A 22,196-nucleotide genomic window follows, 5' to 3' on the forward strand; every position below is an offset into this window, starting at 1 on the left:
TCCTTGCCTGGTTGCTCAGTTTGGTCGGACGGCCAGCTCTGGATAGTTCCATATTTTTTTCAATTTCCCAGTGATGGAGACCGCTGTGCTTTTTAAACTTTAAAAACTAGAAATGATTTTACACCCATCCCCAGATATATGCCTCATCATAATTCTGTCTCTGAAATTTGAGGACAGTTCCTTGGATTTCATTGTATCGTTTATGCTCTGACATGTGTGTTTCTTTCTAAACCATGTCCAAACTGAGTTGGCCACAGGTGGACTTCAATCAAGTTGTAGTGACATCAAGGATGATCCAAGGAAATTGGATGCACCTGAGCTCAATGTGCAAGGTCATAGCAAAGGTGTAAAATAAATTGCAAACATTTCTAAAAACAGGATTTTATTGTGTGAAGAAAAAATATATTTTATCCATTTTGAATTCAGGCTGTAACAAAATGTTGAATAAGTTAAGGGGTATGAATACTTTCTGAAGAAACTGTATATTAGTCCTGGTCTATGGTCTTTTCTCCATATTTAGGGGGTCCAAAAACCAGGAGAACATGAGATTTTCCCACAGAGATTTTCCTTGTCCAGGAAACATCTGACAGAAAGAATGGGTCAGCCAAACTTCCCATTCATTCAGAGCACCCCAGTGGGCAGAATGTCCACCCACCGGTCATAGACAATTAGAGCTTGGCTCTTGACTGTCACACAGAGGGCCCAGGCCTGTGCAGAGGGGCAGGGTGGCATTCTCCAGACCCACCCAACCAGAACAACTGGGTCACAAGCTGAACTGGCACATTATTTATTTTACAACAACTTTTGATTATAGTCAAACAAATGGGGAAGGATGGTCCCTGCCTGATGCTTTCATAAACCCTTTCACTTGTCTTGACTAAGTGACTGACTGACTCTACCCCTGAATATTTTATTTATTTATTTATTTTATTTGACCTTTATTTTGCTGGAGATAATATTTAGTTTTTGCTGTAGAAGATTTAATGCCCTGCCATCCACCCAATAACAGAGGCTGTGTCGTTATTTGTCTTCTCTGTACTCAGCAAATGTAATACAGGCACCAGGCAGAGCACTCTAATAAGATGCAAGGGATTAAATCAAATCATCATCATCAAAAACAGGCAGTAAATATAAGCTGTGTGTGTGTGTGTGTGTGTGTGTGTGTGTGTGTGTGTGTGTGTGTGTGTGTGTGTGTGTGTGTGTGTGTGTGTGTGTGTGTGTGTGTGTGTGTGTGTGTGTGTGTGTGTGTGTGTGTGTGTGTGTGTGTGTGTGTGTGTGTGTGTGTGTGTGTGTGTGCGTGCGTGCGTGCGTGGGTGCGTAATCTAATTTTGTTTGTTCAGTACACAGTTTACAGCATGTATAAAAGGTGCAGTGACATGCTTACGTAGGTGTGTTATGGAAAAGAACACTGGATCCCTAAGGTCACACAATCCTGTTCCAACAACACTGATTGGATCTTTGGCATTTAATTAAATATTAGATGAAAAACAAATGTCCACATTTCTATTCTTACTTATTGGCTGCATGTTGTTCACAATAATATCAGGGAAAATAAATGTAATCAATGAAATAAAAACAAAAAAAGGTAGCCTGGCACTAGTCTTGTGATTTGTCTTTAGTTTTCCATGCTTTAATAATTAGTGTCCTAAAGCTCATGATGATCACACAAAGCAGCATCATGAATAGTGCAGTCTGATTAACCCACAACCATACTGATGTCAGGATTTGGCCAGGGTTGTTCCGGTTTTTGGTCACTAGATGCCCCCATTGTGCTTTTTGACCTTTTGTTTTCCCTTGATCCCCATTATTATTTGCACCTGTGCCTCGTTTCCCCTGATTGTATTTAAACCCTTAGTTTTCCTCTGTTCTTTGCTCTGTGTTTGTATGTTAGCACCCAGCCCTAGTATTCTGTGAACTCTTGTTGATCCCGGTGGACTCTCTTGTGGAATTCTGTTTTTGTTCTTGTTTATTTATTTTTGAGTATCTTTTGAGGCTTTTAATGCTATACCTACCACCTTGTGGATTTACCTTTTTTGTCTTGGAGGATTACCTTTGTTCTTGTGGAATTCCTTTTGAGGTTGTGGAGTTACATGTTTTCATGAAGGACTTCACTTTTTACTTAATTAAATACACCGTCTCAAGTACTGCTGTGTCTACCTCATCTTCTGGGTTCTGCCGACTATTCGTGGCTCAGTTGGTTAAGTGACTGTTTCTCACTCCGGAGACCCGGGTTCGTAACCGGGTCCTGACAACTGAAAACTCTGCTTTTGGAAGACTCAGTTAGAAACAACTCCTCCAAAAGAAACAAGATTTGATCCCTCATTAGTTGAACTGCATTCTGCTCCTCCCAGATAAATCAGATCAGATCCCTCATTGGTTGAAATACAGGAAGCAGAAGCACCGATTCTCATGAAACCAACTAAAACCATGTCTTTGATGAATTCATCTATATAACCTATAAATAACTTTAGGGAAGACGGAACAAAATTATGTTGCCACGAGCAGCACCAGGAATATTGAAATGAGTGAGAATGGGGCATCATACACACACCCAAAAATCTGAGGGGGCACAAGAATGTAACTATGGGTGGGTGGTGGTCCGAAATGGGGCTAGGCCCTCGGTCCATAAGTTGGATAATTTTGCCTTTTTCAAACATTTGAAAGTCAATTTTCCTGCAATCTAGAGCCATAATCATTATGCTTAAGTCTATGTAAAAAATGCAGTGGGTCAAAAAAGTATTTAGTCAGCCACCAATTGTGCAATTTCTCCAACTTAAAAAGATGAGAGAGGCCTGTAATTTTCATCATAGGTACACTTCAACTATGACAGACAAAATGAGAAAATAAATCCAGAAAATCGCATTGTAGGATTTTTAATGAATTTATTTGCAAATTATGGTGGAAAATAAGTATTTGGTCACCTACAAACAAGCAAGATTTCTGGCTCTCACAGACCTGTAACTTCTTCTTTAAGAGGCTCCTCTGTCCTTACCTGTATTAATGGCACCTGTTTGAACTTGTTATCAGTATAAAAGACACGTGTCCACAACCTCAAACAGTCACACTCCAAACTCCACTATGGCCAAGACCAAAGAGCTATCAAAGTACACCAGAAACAAAATTGTAGACTTGCACCAGGCTGGGAAGACTGAATCTGCAATAGGTAAGCAACTTGGTTTGAAGAAATCAACGGTGGGAGCAATTATTATGAAATGGAAGACATACAAGATCACTGATAATCTCCCTCGATCTGGGGCTCCACGCAAGATCTCACCCCGTGGGGTCAAAATGATCACAAGAACGGTGAACAAAAATCCCAGAACCACACAGGGGGACCTAGTGAATGACCTGCAGAGAGCTGGGACCAAAGTAACAAAGCCTGCCATCAGTAACACACTATGCCGCCAGGGACTCAAATCCTGCAGTGCCAGACGTGTCCCCCTGCTTAAGCCAGTACATGTCCAGGCCCGTCTGAAGAGAGCATTTGGATGATCCAGAAGAAGATTGGGAGAATGTCATATGGTCAGATGAAACCAAAATATAACTTTTTGGTAAAAACTCAACTCGTTGTGTTTGGAGGACAACGAATGCTGAGTTGCATCCAAAGAACACCATACCTACTGTGAAGCATGGGGGTGGAAACATCATGCTTTGGGGCTGTTTTTCTGAAAAGGGACCAGGACGACTGATCCGTGTAAAGGAAAGAATGAATGGGGTCATGTATCGTGAGATTTTGAGTGAAAACCTCCTTCCATCAGCAAGGGCATTGAAGATGAAACGAGGCTGGGTCTTTCAGCATGACAATGATCCCAAACACACCGCCCGGGCAACGAAGGAGTGGCTTCGTAAGAAGCATTTCAAGGTTCTGGAGTGGCCTAGCCAGTCTCCAGATCTCAACCCCATAGAAAATCTTTGGAGGGAGTTGAAAGTCTGTGTTGCCCAGCAACAGCCCCAAAACATCACTGCTCTAGAGGAGATCTGCATGGAGGAATGGGCCAAAATACCAGCAACAGTGTGTGAAAACCTTGTGAAGACTTACAGAAAACTTTTGACCTCTGTCATTGCCAACAAAGGGTATATAACAAAGTATTGAGATAAACTTTTGTTATTGACTAAATACTTATTTTCCACCATAATTTGAAAATAAATTCATTCAAATTCCTACAATGTGATTTTCTGGATTCTTTTCCCACATTTTGTCTGTCATAGTTGAAGTGTACCTATGATGAAAATTACAGGCCTCTCTCATCTTTTTAAGTGGGAGAACTTGCACAATTGGTGGCAAGTTCTCCACATCAACGGGACAGCAGTGGAGAAGGTGGAAAGTTTTAATTTCATCGGCGTACACATCACTGACAATCTGAAATGGTCCAATCACACAGACAGTGTGGTGAAGAAGGCGCAACAGCGCCTCTTCAACCTCCGGAGGCTGAAAAAAATGTGGCTTGTCAACTAAAACCCCCACAAACTTTTACAGATGCATAATTAAGAGCATCCTGTCAGGCTGTATCACCGCCTGGTACGGCAACTGCACAGTCCACAACTGCAAGGCTCTCCAGAGGGTAGTGAGGGCTGCATAACGCATCACTGGGGGCAAACTACCTGCCCTTCAGGACACCTACAGCACCCGATGTCACAGGAAGGCCATAAAGATCATCAAGGACAACAACCACCCGAGCCACTGCCTGTTCAGCCCGCTTACCATCCAGAAGGTGAGGTCAGTACAGGTGCATCAAAGCTGGTGAGTGATTGAAAAAAAGCTTTATCTCAAGGCCATCAGACTGTTAAACAGCCATCACTAGCACAGAGAGGCTGCTGCCTACAGACAGTCTTGAAATCATTGGCCACTTTAATAAATGGAACACTAGTCACTTTAATAATGCCACTTTAATAATGTTTCCATATCTTGCATTACTCATTACTTTATAGGTATGTGTTGTGGAATTGTTAGATATTGCTGCACTGTCGGAACTAGAAGTACAAGCATTTCGCTACACTCGCAATAACATCTGCTAACCATGTATGTGACCAATACAATTTGATTTGATTTTAGGAGTGGCTTCAGTCCGGGCACTCTACCGTAAAGGCCTGATTGTTGGAATGCTGCAGAGATGGTTGTCATTCTGGAAGGTTTTCCCATCTCCACAGAGGAGCTCTGTCAGAGTGACCATCGGGTTCTTGGTCACCTCCTTGACCAAGGCCCCTCTCCCTCTATTACTCAGTTTGGCTGGGCGGCCAGCTCTAGGAAGAGTCTTGGTGGTTCTAAATGTCTTCCATTTAAGAATGATGGAGGCCACTGTGTTCTTGGGGACCTTCAATGCTGCAGACATTTTTTGGTACCCCACCCCAGATCTGTGCCTCGACACGATCCTGCCTCTACAGACAATTCCTTCGACCTCATTGCTTGGTTTTTGCTCTGACACGCACTGTCAATTCTGGGACCTTATATAGACAGGTGTGTGCCTTTCCAAATCATGTCCAATCAATTTTATGTTGAGTGCATGAATTGACAGAATGCTGAGGGAATAAACAGCGTGGAGGAACTTTTAACTGTGCTAACAGACTCTGGTTTAAAGACTGCCTCAATCTTCCACGAGGTATTCAGACAGTGACTGGTCCTTGCACACAAAGAAGATTATTTGCATATAACCTTTGACGTGTACAGAGGCATAGGCAGAAATTGCCATGTTACTGGGCCTGAGTAAAAGTGACTGGGACAACATTTTTTCTAGGCATGTCAGTTAATTAAGAAGAAGTTCTTATTTTACAATGATGGCCTACACTGGCCAAACCCTCCCCTAACCCGGACGACGCTGGGCCAATTGTGCGCCGCCCTATGGGACTCCGGATCACGGCCGGTTGTGATACAGCCCGAGATCGAACCAGGGTCTGTAGTCATGCCTCTAGCACTGAGATGCAGTTTCTTAGACCGCTACGCCACCTGCACAACAGGTGGATTCAGGACCATCGGTCAGGGCATCGGCCGGACACCAGCTCGGCACTGGATTGGAATATGCGCAAAGAAGCAAGAAAGAATAGAAAGCCGTGAAAGGGTTTTCTTTAAGCCCGAAAGTGCACACTTTTTACCATGTAAAAACAGCGACAAACAATACAAACACTTTAGGCCTATATCGTGAATTGTATGGAGGGGATGAAATGAATAACTCACTTTGAATAAGCAAATGCTACTGTAGGCATTCAGGTATGAAAACATGAACTCATTATACATAATACCACGGCGGGTATGAATACACTAGCTCACTTGAATCAGCAAACACATACCTGGCCTACCAAGGCAGGCATGAAAACATGAAATCATTATACAGAGCCAAATATCACGGTGAGTAGCCCACTTGGAACTAAAACACATAGGCCTGGCCTACCATGGCCGGCATGAAAATATGAGGCTAAAACATAAATAAACAGTATTCAGGCTTTCTTGTGTTCTTCAAGTTTTACACACAAGGCATAGACACCAAGGCTTGGTGTTGCATATAGGAGATTATTTCATCACAGTCCAGCGAGTCACAGAGTTCCTTTTAAAAGGACAACAGGGCTAAATTGTTGAGACGTGCAGTCAGCATGCAAGATCTTTTGACACAGCCTGTATCAATGTTTTGATACAGAAGAGTCTCTCAACAGTACATGAAGGCATAGGAAAGGTGATGGCCTAGTAGTCTTTTGATGTTAGGGAAAATATCGGGGCTGCAGCTGTCCAAAACTTCAATAAGGGATGGGAATTCCTGACCTTGCCCTGGAACCTCTGCATTTTTCAACATTTCTAAAAGGTCAAGAGACAATGCAAACAACAAATCAAATTTATTTATTTCACTTTAAAAATGTTTTTTAAGCCATCCTGATAGGGTGGGCCAGTGTTCAATCTGACAGGGCCTCTGCCAGGCCTGGCTTTCCTCTGCATGCGTATATGATTTGCATATAACTTTGACATGTGTCATGCGCAGAGAGAACTAAAAACAGGCACGTTAGAAAGTTGCAGCGATGCTTCTGCTCAGTACTTATGACCCATGAGGCCTAGACTATATAGTGATAAAGCCTACTACAGTATAGTATTTGGCCAGTTTACCATATAGGCCTGGTTGGTTGAGTGCTGCTTGAAGGTTCTGTCATCTCCACAGAGGAATTCTGGAGCTCTGTCAGTGAAACCATCGGATTCTTGGTCACCTCCCTGACCAAGACCCTTCTCCCCTGATTGCTCAGTTTGGCTGGGTGGCCAGCTCTAGGATGAGTCTTGGTTGTTCCAAACTTCTTCCATGTAAGAATGATGGAGGCCACTGTTTTCTTGGGGAAAAGCTGCAGACATTTTTTTGTGTCCTTCCCCAGATCTGTGCCATGATTTACAATACAGTCTCGGGGCTCTAAGGACAATTCCCTTCGACCTCATGGCTGGGTTTTTCCTCTGACATGCACTGTCAACTGTGGGACCTAATATAGACAGGTGTGTGCCTTTAAAAATCATGCCCAATCATTTAAATTTACCACAGGGGGACTCCAATCATGTTGTAGAAACATCTCAAGGATGATCAATGGAAACAGGATGCACCTCAATTTCGAGTCGCATAGCAAAGTTTTTTGCAAAAATGATTTAAAAAAAAAACCTGTTCTCATTTTGTCATTGTGTGTAGATTGATAATTAAAAACATTTATTAATCCATTTTAGAATAAGTCTGTAACCTAACAAAATGTGTAAAAAGGGAAGGGGCCTGAATACTTTCCGAATGCACTGTATATAGAAAGAACATTGCCAGCTACATTTCCTAATGTTTTGCTTGAAGTTAATCTTGCATTTCAACTTACACAAGAAAAATAACTATCTCGTCTTCCTCTCTGCCATCAGTCAGAGCGGTGTCTGCTGATCAAATGCTTGTTCAAGAATGTGGGAATTTGATTGGTCTGACAAGAGCAAAACTTTTTCCTCAGAGTGGAGAAGTGCAACTGAGGTATAAAATGGGTCTGAAGTCGAGCAGAAATTACAATAAGAATCATTTTAGATCTCAGTTTACAAAATGTAATAAGATATTTCTGTTTTACCTTTTCTGTGTGAAATAAATGAATTATGCGTTGAAGAGCCATTGAACACGGCAACACGTTTGTTTTCTGTTAATCATTAGAAAAATTGGATTTCAGTCTTGCAGGTGTTTTTCCTGACTGATTCCACCTTTGGTTAATAATGTTTGTCCCCAATGAGACAATGTAGCCTATTTCACTTTTTCCAAACCCGCAGAATGGAACATAGATAACTCAAGAAATTAATTTAGATATTTTTTGCCAAGGATGTTTTAGTTGCACAATTTTACATCTATCTATGGTGTTTGGTGAAGTATTTATCAAGTAAAAAATATGCCCGGCGTGTTAGATAGAGAGCAATCGCCGCAGCTGTTCACCCCAGTAGGAAAATTGATAGTCAAATCAAAATTCAACCTTTATTTTAACCGTTGTGAAGCATATATGTTCCAAACTATGTTTTAGACGAGACTAACTTTATGACCAGAATTATCCTATTTACACATTGTAGTCAATTCTGAGACTATAATAACTGTTTCTGACTCATGTCGATGCCACGTAAGGGCATTTTCAAAGGGATTCATTGCTTTTTAAAGGCAGTCACTCTTTAACGCAACCCATGCAGTAAGAAGGGGAACCCCTGTTCTGAATGCAGCAAACAGGAACATAAGATGCCTAGTGAGAGGTGAGGGGTCACCAGAAAGCACGGGGCACACATTCTGCTTCTACTCCGTCCTCAGGTGTTTGTGAGTGTGGTGTAGAAATGTGAGTCGTCAGCAAAACCGTGTTCAACCCTGTTTTGAATTCATTAGGGTCTGGAGTGGATGGGTTCATGCTGTGATGAAAATGACCTTCAGGGAATAGACTGTACTATGGGCTTCCAAACACAGCACGTTTGAAACATGTGAAGAATATCCTCCACGTGGTTTAGGCATGTGAAAACAGCTGCAATGTTTCTAAAAGTCTACATAGAGCCTATGGGTGAGTGTCAGATAGTATCATCATTTTTTATATAATGAGACACCATACCATACTGCAAGAAAAACATTCATTCGATTTTAAAACTCGCTGCACGGTCTAAGACACTGCATCTCAGTGCAAGAGGCGTCACTACAGTCCCTGGTTCGAATCGAGAATGCATCACATCCGGCCGTGATTGGGAGTCTCATAGGGAAGCGCACAATTGGCCCAGTGTCGTCAATGTTTGGCCGGGGTAGGCTGTCATTGTAAAAAATATATATTTCTTTTTTGAAATGATTTTTAAATGTAACTTGGCAAGTCAGTTAAGAACAAAGTTAAATAAAGGTTAAATCTAAACAAAAAAAATGTAAAGAGACACAGGAAGAAGAATAAGCCAGTGAGAGATGAAATGACAGCAGCTTCACTCCCTCCCATTTTCTCCCATGGTGCTGTCTGATTGTCACCAGAAGCACTCACAAACTTCTACAGATGCACAATCGAGAGCATCCTGGCGGGCTGTATCACCGCCTGGTACGGCAACTGCTCCGCCCACAACCGTAAGGCTCTCCAGAGGGTAGTGAGGTCTGCACAACGCATCACCGGGGGCAAACTACCTGCCCTCCAGGACACCTACACCACCCGATGTTACACGCCATAAAGATCATCAAGGACAACAACCACCCGAGTCACTGCCTGTTCACCCCGCTATCATTCAGAAGGCGAGGTCAGTACAGGTGCATCAAAGCTGGGACCGAGAGACTGAAAAACAGCTTCTATCTCAAGGCCATCAGACTGTTAACCAGCCACCACTAATATTGAGTGGCTGCTGCCAACACACTGACTCAACTCCAGCCACTTTAATAATGGGAATTGATGGGAAATGATGTAAAATATATCACTAGCCACTTTAAACAATGCTACTTAATATAATGTTTACATACCCTACATTATTCATCTCATATGTATATGTATATACTGTACTCTATATCATCTACTGCATCCTTATGTAATACATGTATCACTAGCCACTTTAACTATGCCACTTTGTTTACATACTCATCTCATATGTATATACTGTACTCAATACCATCTACTGTATCTTGCCTATGCTGCTCTGTACCATCACTCATTCATATATCTTTATGTACATATTCTTTATCCCCTTAGACTGTGTATAAGACAGTAGTTTTGGAATTGTTAGTTAGATTACTTGTTGGTTATTACTGCATTGTCGGAACTAGAAGCACAAGCATTTCGCTACACTCGCATTAACATCTGCTAACCATGTGTATGTGACAAATCAAATTTGATTTGATTTGGCTTACCATGCTGTCAGTCTGTTGTTCTGCACCAATAGCATTGGTTATCCTCTCCAGCTCCCTCCGCTGTCCTCCCCGCTACCGGGCTGCACTTTCTCAGCAAAGTCTCCTGCCAACACAGAAGAAAGACCCACAGCTAAGACACTGGATGTTTTCTGGCACATCATTTACACTATATACAGTGCCCCTTGACATTTTCCACATTTTGTTATGTTACAGCCTTATTCTAAAATCAATTAAATCGTTTTTCCCCCTCATCAATCTACACACAATATCCAAAGATGACAAAGCAAAAACACGTAAAAAAAAAAGTTTGCTATCTATTAAAAAGAATATACTGAAATTTCACATTTACAAACAGTTGAAGTCAGAATTTTTTTCTTTTTTAATTTTTAACTCTGTTTATTCAGTTTTACACACACACACACACCGACAATGGGAGATGAATTCACGTTTCAGCAGGACAATAACCTAAAACACAAGTTCAAATCAACACAAATCTAATGCCTACTTAAATAAAGGTTAAATTCATTAATAAAATACACTGGAGTTGTTTACCAGGGAAGACAGTGATTGAGGGAGAGTTAGAGTTAAACCTGCTTGGAAATCTATGGCAAGACCTGAAATTGATTGTCTAGCAATGTTCAACAACCAATTTGACAAAGCTTGAAGAATCTTTAAAAGAATAATGGGCAAATATTGTACAATCCAGGTTTTTATTTTATTTATTTAACTAGGCAAGCCAGTTAAGAAGAAATTCTTATTTTACAATGACGGCCTAACCCGGCCAAAACCTCCCCTAACCCAGACAGCGCTGGGCTAATTGTGCTTCGCCCTATGGGACTGCCGATCTTCGGACAGTTGTGATACAGCCCAGGACCAAACCAGAGTCTGTAGTAACCGCTTCTAGCACTGAGATGCAGTGCCTTAGATCGCTGTGCCACACTGGAGCCTAGAGACTTACCCAGAAAGAAAGGTTATTCTAACATGTATTGACTTGGGTGTGAATGATTATGTAAATACGATGTCATTATTTCATTTTCAATACATTATGGGATATTGTGTGTAGATGAGTGAGAAAAAATATGTCATCCATTTGAAATTCTGGCTGTAACAACAAAATGTGAACTGAGTCGAGGGGTATGAATACTTTCTGAAGGCACGGCACTTGTGGAAAACACTGCAAACACTCCATTACCGGACGTGTAAACTAGTGCGCGCTACCATGCAGTGAAACACTGCTTCCCATTAATTTTCAATGGAAGGAAAGCAGTGAGAGGCGCAAAAGTGGCGTGGGAGACGGTGAAAAATTTCAGCATTTCCCAACTTTACGCGAATCACCAGCGGCAAACACTGGGTGATGACCAATCAAATTGAGTGATTCCCATTACCCAAGGCTGGAGACGTTCTTCAGCAACGATGGCTGACAAAAAATTCTAGGATGGAAGCAAATTTAAGTCATTATAATGTCATAACTAATCATGCAAAAAATGTACAGTTGAGAAGAATATGTTAGGTAAATTTAGAGACAAACGATTATGCATATTTTTTTGACAAGATGTTAATTTACGGAAATTGCTATTTAGTAAGCTAGCTGACTAAATAATAGTAGCCAGCTAGCTTTATGGGCATTGTGACATGAGTGTGGAATTGTAATTATGGTTGTTTAATGTTTTAGGGACTCCTAAAACAACCAGCAAACCAGGCTGTGGTCTTGTGAAACAGTGGATGTAAAGAATCTAGCTAGCTAAAGCATATACTGCACATTGAACGTACAATTTCGTAAACTTGCCTTGCTGATATTTGCCATGATGGGCCGCTGAAGTAACGTAGCTAGCTAACCATTTTCTTGCTTATTGCTTAAATACATGTATGCCTATGGATGTTTACTTAGCTATGTAGCCGATCTGTGTACGGACCCTAAACCGTTTGGTATCAATATTAGTTCAGAACCTAGCTAAAGAACACCAGCTATAATATCCAGTTGTATGGAATCATGTAAACTCAGCAACAACAAAAAAGAAACGTGCCTTTTTAAGGACCCTGTCTTTCAAAGATAATTCATAAAAATCCAAATAACTTCACAGATCTTCATTGTAAAGGGTTTAAACATGTTTCCCATGCTTGTTCAATGAACCATAAACAATTAATGAACATGCACCTGTGGAACGGTCATTAAGACACTAACAGCTTACAGACGGTAGGCAATTAAGGTCACAGTTACGAAAACCTCGGACACTAAAGAGGCCTTTCTACTGACTCTGAAAAACACTAAAAGAAAGATGCCCGGGGTCCCTTATCTGCGTGAATGTGCCTTAGGCATGCTGCAAGGAGGCATGAGGACTGCAGATGTGGCCAGGGCAATAAATTGCAATGTCCGTACTGTGAGACGCCTAAGACAGAGCTACAGAGAGAAAGGGCGGACAGCTGATTGTCCTCGCAGTGGCAGACCACGTGTAACACCTGCACAGGATCAGTACATCCAAACATCACACCTGCAGGACAGATACAGGATGGCAACAACAACTGCCCGAGTTACACTAGGAATGCACAATCCCTCCATCAGTCTTCAGTCTGTCCCCAATAGGCTGTGAGAGGCTGGACTGAGGGCTAGTAGGCCTGTTGTAAGGCAGGTCCTCACCAGACATCACCGGCATAAATGTTGCCTATGGGCACAAACCCACCGTCGTTGGACCAGACAGGACTGGCAAAAAGTGCTCTTCACTGACAAGTCGCGGTTTTGTCTTACATGGGGTGATGGTCAGATTCGCATTTATCGTCGAAGGAATGAGCGTTACACCGAGGCCTGTACTCTGGAGCAGGATTGATATGGAGGGTCTGTCATGGTCTGGGGCAGTGTGTCACAGCATCATCGGAATGAGCTTGTTGTCATTGCAGGCAATCTCAACGCTGTTTGTTACAGGGAAGACATCCTCCTCCCTCATGGTGTACCCTTCTTGCAGGCTCATCCTGACATGACCCTCCAGCATGACAATGCCACCAGCCAAACTGCTCGTTCTATGCTTGATTTCCTGCAAGACGGGAATGTCAGTGTTCTGCCATGGCCAGCGAAGAGCCCGGATCTCAATCACATTGAGCAAGTCTGGGACCTGTTGGATCAGAGGGTGTGGGCTAGGGCCATTCCCCCCAGAAATGTCTGGGAACTTGCAGGTGCCTTGGTGGAAGAGTGTGGTTACATCTCACAGCAAGAACTTGCAAATCTGGTGCAGTCCATGAGGAGGAGATACACTGCAGTACTTAATGCAGTTGGTGGCCACACCAGATACTGACTGTTACTTTTGATTTTGATCCCCCCCCTGTGGAACTTGTTCAGTTTATGTCTCGGTTGTTGAATATTGTTATTCTCATACAAATATATCTACAAGTTTGCTGAAAATAAACGCAGTTGACAGAGGACGTTGAGTTTAGTAACCAAAAAAGTGTTAAAACAAGTCAAAATATATATATTTTTGAGATTATTCAAAGTAGCCATCCTTTGCCTTGACAGCTTTGCACACTCTTGGAATTATTTCATCCAGCTTCATGAGGTAGTCACCTGGAATGCATTTCAATTAACAGGTGTGCCTTGTTAAAAGTTAATTTTTGGAATTGTATTCTCTCAACCAGCTTCACCTGGAATGCTTTAACAACAGTCTTGAAGGGGTTCACACATGCTGAGCACCTGTTGGCTGCTTTTCCTTCCCTCTATGGTCCAACTCATCCCTAACCATCTCAATTGGGTTGAGGTCGAGGGATTGTGGAGGCCAGGTCATTGTCCTGTTGAAAAACAAATGATCGTCCCACGGCCTTGTCTCAGGGTAGTAGGTTGGTGGTTGAAGATATCCCTCTCGTGGTGTGGGGGCTGTGCTTTGGCAAAGTGGGTGGGGTTATATCCTGCTGTTTGGCCTCGTCCGGGGGTATCGTCGGACAGGGCCACAGTGTCTCCCGACCCCTCCCATCTCAGCCTCTAGTACTTATGCTGCAATAGTTCATGTGTCAGGGGGCTTGAGTCAGTCTGTTATATCTGGAGTAATTCTCCTGTCTCATCCGGTGTCCTGTGTGAATTTAAGTACACTGCTCAAAAAATAAAGGGAACACTTAAACAATACAATGTAACTCCAAGTCAATCACACTTCTGTGAAATCAAACTGTCCACTTAGGAAGCAACACTGATTGACAATAAATTTCACATGCTGTTATGCAAATGGAATAGACAACAGGTGGAAATGATAGGCAATTAGCAAGACACCCCCAATAAAGGAGTGGTTCTGCAGGTGGTGACCACAGACCACTTCTCAGTTCCTATGCTTCCTGGCTGATGTTTTGGTCACTTTTGAATGCTGGCGGTGCTTTCAGTCTAGTGGTAGCATGAGACGGAGTCTACAACCCACACAAGTGGCTCAGTCAGTGCAGCTCATCCAGGATGGTACATCAATGCGAGCTGTGGCAAGAAGGTTTGCTGTGTCTGTCAGCGTAGTGTCCAGAGCATGGAGGCGCTACCAGGAGACAGGTCAGTACATCAGGAGACGTGGAGGAGGCCGTAGGAGGGCAACAACCCAGCAGCAGGACCCCTACCTCCGCCTTTCTGCAAGGAGGAACACTGCCAGAGCCCTGCAAAATGACCTCCAGCAGGCTACAAATGTGCATGTGTCTGCTCAAAACGGTCAGAAACAGACTCCATGAGGGTGGTATGAGGGCCCGACGTCCACAGGTGGGGGTTGTGCTTATTGCCCAACACCGTGCAGGACGTTTGGCATTTGCCAGAGAACACCAAGATTGGCAAATTCGCCACTGGTGCCCTGTGCTCTTCACAGATGAAAGCAGGTTCACACTGAGCACATGTGACAGACGTGACAGTCTGGAGACGCCGTGGAGAACATTCTGCTGCCTGCAACATCCTCCAGCATGACCGGTTTGGCGGTGGGTCAGTCATGGTGTGGGGTGGCATTTCTTTGGGGGGCCGCACAGCCCTCCATGTGCTCGCCAGAGGTAGCCTGACTGCCATTAGGTACCGAGATGAGATCCTCAGACCCCTTGTGAGACCATATGCTGGTGAGGTTGGCCCTGGGTTCCTCCTAATGCAATACCTCATGTGGCTGGAGTGTGTCAGCAGTTCCTGCAAGAGGAAGGCATTGATGCTATGGACTGGCCCGCCCGTTCCACAGACCTGAATCCAATTGGGCACAACTGGGACATCATGTCTTGCTCCATCCACCAACGCCACGTTGCACCACAGACTGTACAGGAGTTGGCGGATGCTTTAGTCCAGCCACCTCATCAGGAGCATGCCCAGGCGTTGTAGGGAGGTCATACAGGCACGTGGAGGCCACACATACTACTGAGCCTCATTTTGACTTGTTTTAAAGACATTACATCAAAGTTTGATCAGCCTGTAGTGTGGTTTTCCACTTTCATTTTGAGTGTGACTCCAAATCCAGACCTCCATGGGATGATACATTTGATTTCCATTGATAATTTTTGTGTGATTTTGTTGTCAGCACATTCAACTATGTAAAGAAAAAAGTATTTAATAAGAATATTTCATTCATTCAGATCTAGGATGTGTTATTTTAGTGTTCCCTTTATTTTTTTGAGCAGTGTATATTCTCTCTCTCTATCCCTCTGAGTACCTGAGCCCTAGGACCATGCCTCAGGACTACCTGGCCTGATGACTCCTTTCTGTCCCCAGTCCACCTGGTCATGCTGCTGCTCCAGTTTCAACTATTCTGCCTGCAGCTATGGAACCCTGACCTGTTCACCGAACATGCTACCTTGTCCCGGACCTGCAGTTTTGGACTCTACCACACCTGCTGTCTCTAACTCTTAATGATCGGCTATGAAAAGCCAACTGACATTTACTCCTGAGGTACTGACCTGTTGCACCCTCTACAACCACTGTGATTATTATTATCTGACCCTGTTGGTCATCTATGAATGTTTGAATATCTTGGCCATGTACTGTTATAATCTCCACCCGGCACAGCCAGAAGAGGACTGGCCACACCTCAGAGCCTGGTTCTGCTCTAGGTTTCTTCCTAGGTTCTGGCCTTTCTAGAGTTTTTCCTAACCACTGTGCTTCTTCATCTGCATTGCTTGCTGTTTAGGGTACTTTTCTTCAGCTGATGTAAAAAAAGGGCTTTATAAATACATTTTATTGATTGGCTAAGCCCAAACCACATGGGATGGCATATTGCTGCAGAATGCTGTAGTAGCCATACTGGTTAAGTGTGCCTTGAATTCTAAATAAATGTCACCAGCAAAACACCCCCACACCACCTCCTCCATGCTTCATGGTAGGAACCACATGCAGAGTCCATCAGTTCACATATTCTGCATCTCACAAAGACACAGCGGTTGGAACCAAAACCATCTCCAATTTGGACTCATCAGACCAACGGACAGATTTCCACTGGTCTAATGTCCATTGCTCATGTTCTTGGCCCAAGCAAGTCTCTTATTGGTGTCCTTTAGTAGTGGTTTCTTTGCAGCAATTCGACCATGAAGAACTGATTCACACAGTCTCCTCTGAACAGTTGATGTTGAGATGTGTCTGTTACCTGAACTCTAAAGCATTTATTTGGGCTCTCAATCTGAGGTGCAGTGAACTCTAACTTATTCTCTGCAGCAGAGGTAACTCTGGTTCTTCCCTTCCTGTTGCGGTCCTCATGAGCCAGTTTCATCATAGCGCTTGATGGTTTTGCGACTGCACTTGAAGAAACTTTCAAAGTTTTTGACATTTTGATTGACTGACCTTCATGTCTAAAAGTAATGGACTGTCGTTTCCCTTTGCTTATTTGAGCTGTTCCTGCCATAATATGGACTTGGTCTTTTACCAAATAGGTCTATCTTCTGTATACCACCTACCTTGTCACAACAGAACTGATTGGCTCAAACGCATTGAGGAAAGCAATTCCACAAATTAACTTTTAACAAGGCACACCTGTTAATTGAAATGCATTCCAGGTGACTACCTCATGAAGCTGGTTGAAAGAATGCCAAGAGTGTGCAAAGCTGTCATGAAGGTAAAGGGTGGCTATTTTGAAGAACCTCAAATATAAAACATATTTTCATATGTTTAACACTTTTTTGGCTACGACATGATTCCATGTGTCTTATTTCATAGTTTTGATGTCTTCACTATTATTCTACAATGTAGAAAATAGTACAAATAAAAACAAATCCTTAAATGATTAGGTGTGTCCAAACTTTTGACGGGTACTGTATGTATTACAATTATTAACTTCAACAGTGCATAACCAATCCTGGTCCTGGGACAGCAATGGTTTCACATTGTAATTATGCAATAGAATAGAAACATGATTTAACTAGCTAAAGGCAGATTTCTAATTCATAAACAGTACACTACACTTCCTATGCATAATGTAAATACTCTAAAACCGGTTCATCTCAACATATCATTTCTTTAATCTGCACTGATCTGAGGACACAGGATAGGTGTTGTATTTCATCAAATGAGAAACTTAATTTCAACATGTAGAGAATGTGAATCGCTTTATTGAACATGTTCATTATCCAAGTGTTATAAATACATGCATTATAAATATTATAATTGTAATATTATAAATACAAGTGCAATCTCTACTTCAATGCACATCTGGTGTGCTAATGCAAAAACAGAGTAAGAAAGGAGGTGGGGCGAGAGGTATGAGGGAGTGTAAAAGACAGAAAGGTAGAGGTAAGAACAGAGGAGCAGGGATGACAGCATATGATTATTGAATTACAGTGCTACTAAACTTATTGTCGCAGTTCATCACAATTACACAATAGTGTATCTAGCGGTGTCTCCTAACCAGCCTTTTGCACCCAGTTGGTCCGAAGGTTATCTTAAGAGCGAGTGAGTTGGTGATGACGAGACTGGGGGGTTGGCATCCTCTCTCACATTAAAACATACCTGCAGACGAGAGACAGATGAGAGACAATACATTTTTTTTTTAAACACAAGGCTTAATCATGCTTACACTGTCAGTAATCTTAATCATCAGGGCGTGAAATGCAAAACTGACCTTGGATCATTAACTCTGGAACTTCTACATCTTTATCTGTATTATAATGTAAAGCATCTCTTTCATATATCTTCCTATTGACCCGACCAAGCGACCTCTCACCTCTGATCATGATGTGCCCTCTATGTAGCCAGTTCAGATGAGGGAGGAGTTCACAGACACAGCTGATATAACCTAAAGGATTTAGGGAGATGGGTAGAGGGATAAAGTGAAGGAGAGACTTATTGTGAAAATCAGGTAGTTAAAGACTGTGTTCAACAGGAATCAGGCCTTACCTGGTGTCCACACTAAGTGGCTGAAGAGTACTTTGCACTTAAAAGCATGCACAGACACATTAGGACAAACAATATAGCGTAGTTATAGTAATAATGAAGTGTCTTACTATTCTCCATGGTTGGTCCTCTTGCCTATTCCTTGAAGGTGGAAGGAGCCACAGTTATACAACTGAGCCTGCTTAGTACACAACACAATCCATCAATCAGACTGATACACAAGTGTGTAGGTGTGGGTTATTGGGTGTCTAATTGTTTAAAAAAAAATCAATTTGGCTCTTAAAAGAGCTTGTCTTGTTTTTGTACAGACAGCACCCTCACCTGAGAAGTAGAAATCAAAGGGAGAAACTGGGAATTTAATAACTGCAGGTGACATAGCTCAGTGAAGGAAATAATACTCTTATTGCAATGTGGATGGCTCTTAAAATAGCCCTTAGTTGTGCATAGTGTAGTATGGTGTTGCCAGGGAACAGCACCCTCTTCGAAGTAGGAGGTGAAGATCTCCCAAACACGGATTGCTGAGTTGTTGGCCCCCATCCTTGAAACATTCTACAGAGCAGCACACCTCTCCTCTGTCATACAGAGGCGAACTGCAAATCCCCTCCTGATCCTCGTGTCCAACCTCATGAAGTTATGCAGGACACAGGTAGCCTTCACAGGTGTCTGAATTCCCCTAGGAGGCAGTCCCAGATAGCCCTGGTCTCCAAACCCTGCAGTGCCCTACACGGTAACTGTAGGCAATCGTTTTGAAGGAATCTCCAGTTGCAAGGTATCTGTAGGAATATGGAATGTCATTATTAGACTTTTACGTCACCAGGTCATTGTGGATTACTGAAGTATCTCTTCAAACAAATCATAACATTGGATAGATAGATGCATGTGTAGCATGTGACAACAGCAGGGTCATATCAAGGATAGCATCACAAATGAATACATAAATACCACTTGAAGCTTGAGGAGTTGATCATTTGAATCAGCTGTGTAGTGCTGAGGCCAAAAACATCCATCCATCCCTTTGAGTCCCCAGGACCAGGACTGAGAACCACTGCTCTTCTTTGGGACCTCGTCATCTGTAGACAGGCTTTCACAGCTCTGTATCTGGGGACAGAAAACATCACAAGAAACAGACTTCATTATACTCAAATTAGACAGCACTGAATATTATGTTACTATTTTCTCTGTCCTCACGTCTAGGGACTGGTATAACATAAAAGTACCTGCCCTGTCCAGAATAGCCTTCTCTCTCACTTTGATAGTGGGGCTGCTGTCCTTTCACTCTCCTCCATGGCTGTTAGCTAGCTACCTACAAAACACAAGATAGTTAGCTAATATGAAGTTAGATACCTGGTGATATTTAATTCACTTAGCTAGCTATACAGTATATAAAGTTGTCTAGATAGCTAGCAGCTCATTTGAGTTAGCCTGCACTGTAGCTAGTTCGCTAATAATACAGCGTTTTTTAAATATTTTTTTTACATTTTCGAAATGTATTTACTTACTTGAATAGGTTCTCCCAGACACGTGGACGATTGGAAACAGGGAAGCAAAGTGTGTTTGTCACCAGCGCAGTTTAGAGCATATTACTATTTACCTGTGAATAAATTCATGAAATGGCAAATGGATATCCATTTAATAACCAGACCTTCATACAAAACTTGCTATGCTGAATTCTTGACAGACATTCGAACATGCTGCTATATGCTGCCAGCACACCCACAAGTGAGCCACTCTGGGCAGCCGAGCAGCACATGGCAATGTACTGCATACGAGGGTATTAGAAGCACAACACTCAAGTGTATTCAACTCGTGTAGTCTATTGTACCGAACTCTACTGTACAGTACTGTATAAGTATGGACGGTCATGGATTTATGTATATTTTATGCTGTCCTGAATGCATGTGCTGCCATAGAAATAGAACAGGCGTTCCCATTCAAGTTAATGATGGCATAATGGGTGGACTTGGCAGCCATTGCGAGTGTACACAAGAACAAAGAACTCAAATATATTCTGTGATATAGACAACAAAAAATACATACCGTTGCATGAGCCACACCAGATAAAATCATTTGAATGAACATTCTATATTAAACTATGACATGTTTTCTTAGGAGTCCCTGTGACAGCAGAAACCGAGTCAACCACACAAATGCCAGGCAGAGCTCCTGTGACAACAATTTTGGACCCCCTTGTGGCCCCCCTAAATGTGGAGTAGGAAATCATTTTCACATAACACATTTTTGCTAAAGTTCTTTTTTTACACCCGTTATTAGACCGTGGCAACGATGATGAACATAGTCTTTTGCCTGCTAATGCAGTGAAGACAATGATGACAACAATGTCTAATTTAACTGGCCCCTCTAACAGTACAACTGGCCCCAGCTTGGCCTCCCCCAGTTGAAATGGTCTAGAACCGCCCCTGATGCCAGGCGGTCCTGTCTTCAGTGAGCAGTTCGTTCCACACTTCTTTTTTTACGGTTATGATGGTTACCGTCTGTAAGTTGTTAGTGTCATAATGAACATGCACCTGTGGAACGGTCGTTAACTGTTTATGGTTCATTGAACAAGCATGGGAAACAGTGTTTAAACCCATTACAGTGAAGATCTGTGATGTTATTTTGGGATTTTTACAAATTATCTTTAAAAGACAGGGTCCTGAAAAAGGGACGTTTCTTTTTTTTTGCTGAGTTTAGGTTGAATAATTGTTTAAATGAAAACTACAACTCCCTTCAGACCAGCGTCCCATATAGAAATCAAGGCAAGGACTATTGTGAATGATTCGATTTCCTTCTAGAGAAACAAACTAAATGGAATTGAAGTAATTGAACCGTCGGTCAATTAGTTGGTTGATAACCGAAACCCCCCCCCCAAATAGTCAGTTAAATAAAATAAAATCGCTCTGCACTACAGGACCCACACATAGGTCCTACTTGCAATAACCCACAAACAGTTCTGAAAGTATTCATACCCCTTATGTTAGAGCCTTATTCTAAAATGATTTAGATTGTTTTTTCCCCCAGCAATCTACACACAATGACAAACAAAAACCCGGTTTAGAATTTTTCTAATTTATTTAAAATAAAAACTGAAAAATACCATTTACATTACCATTCAGACCCTTTACTCAGTACTTTGTTGAAGCACCTTTGGCAGCGATTACAGCCTAGAGTCTTCTTGGGTATGACACGACAAGCATGGCACACCTATATTTGGGGGGTTTCTCCCATTTGTCTCTGCAGATCCTCTCAAGCTCTATCAGGTTGCATGAGATGCATTGCTGCACAGCTATTTTCAAGTCTCTCCAGAGATGTTCGATCAGGTTCAAGTCCAGGCAACTCCTGCATGGTCTTGGCTGTGTGCTTAGAGTTGTTGTCCTGTTGAAAGGTGACCCTTCACCCCAGTCTGAGGTCCTGAGCAGGTTTTCTTCAAGGATCCTGACTTTGCTCCGTTCATCTTTCCCTTGATCCTGACTCTCCCAGTCCCTGCCACTGAAAAACATACCCACAGCATGCTGCTGCCACCATGCTTCACTGTAGGGATGGTGCCAGGTTTCCTCCAGAAGTCACGCTTGGCATTCAGGCTAAAAATAGTTCAATCTAGG

At 42.5% G+C, this 22,196-nt stretch overlaps 1 protein-coding gene across 2 annotated transcripts in view; it reads right to left on the minus strand.

Moving 5' to 3' along the window:
• Positions 1 to 22,196, minus strand: part of mtmr4 (myotubularin related protein 4) — a 140,137-nt gene that overhangs the window by 108,339 nt on the left and 9,602 nt on the right. For both annotated transcript variants that reach the window (XM_046306276.1, XM_046306275.1), the window contains exon 2: positions 10,308 to 10,410. In XM_046306276.1, coding sequence (XP_046162232.1) covers positions 10,308 to 10,310 — 3 coding nt within the window. In that variant the 5' untranslated portion in view covers positions 10,311 to 10,410. The remainder of the gene's footprint in view (positions 1 to 10,307; positions 10,411 to 22,196) is intronic.

The sequence above is a fragment of the Oncorhynchus gorbuscha genome, linkage group LG16, assembly GCF_021184085.1.
Source record: "Oncorhynchus gorbuscha isolate QuinsamMale2020 ecotype Even-year linkage group LG16, OgorEven_v1.0, whole genome shotgun sequence".
NCBI lineage: Eukaryota > Metazoa > Chordata > Actinopteri > Salmoniformes > Salmonidae > Oncorhynchus > Oncorhynchus gorbuscha.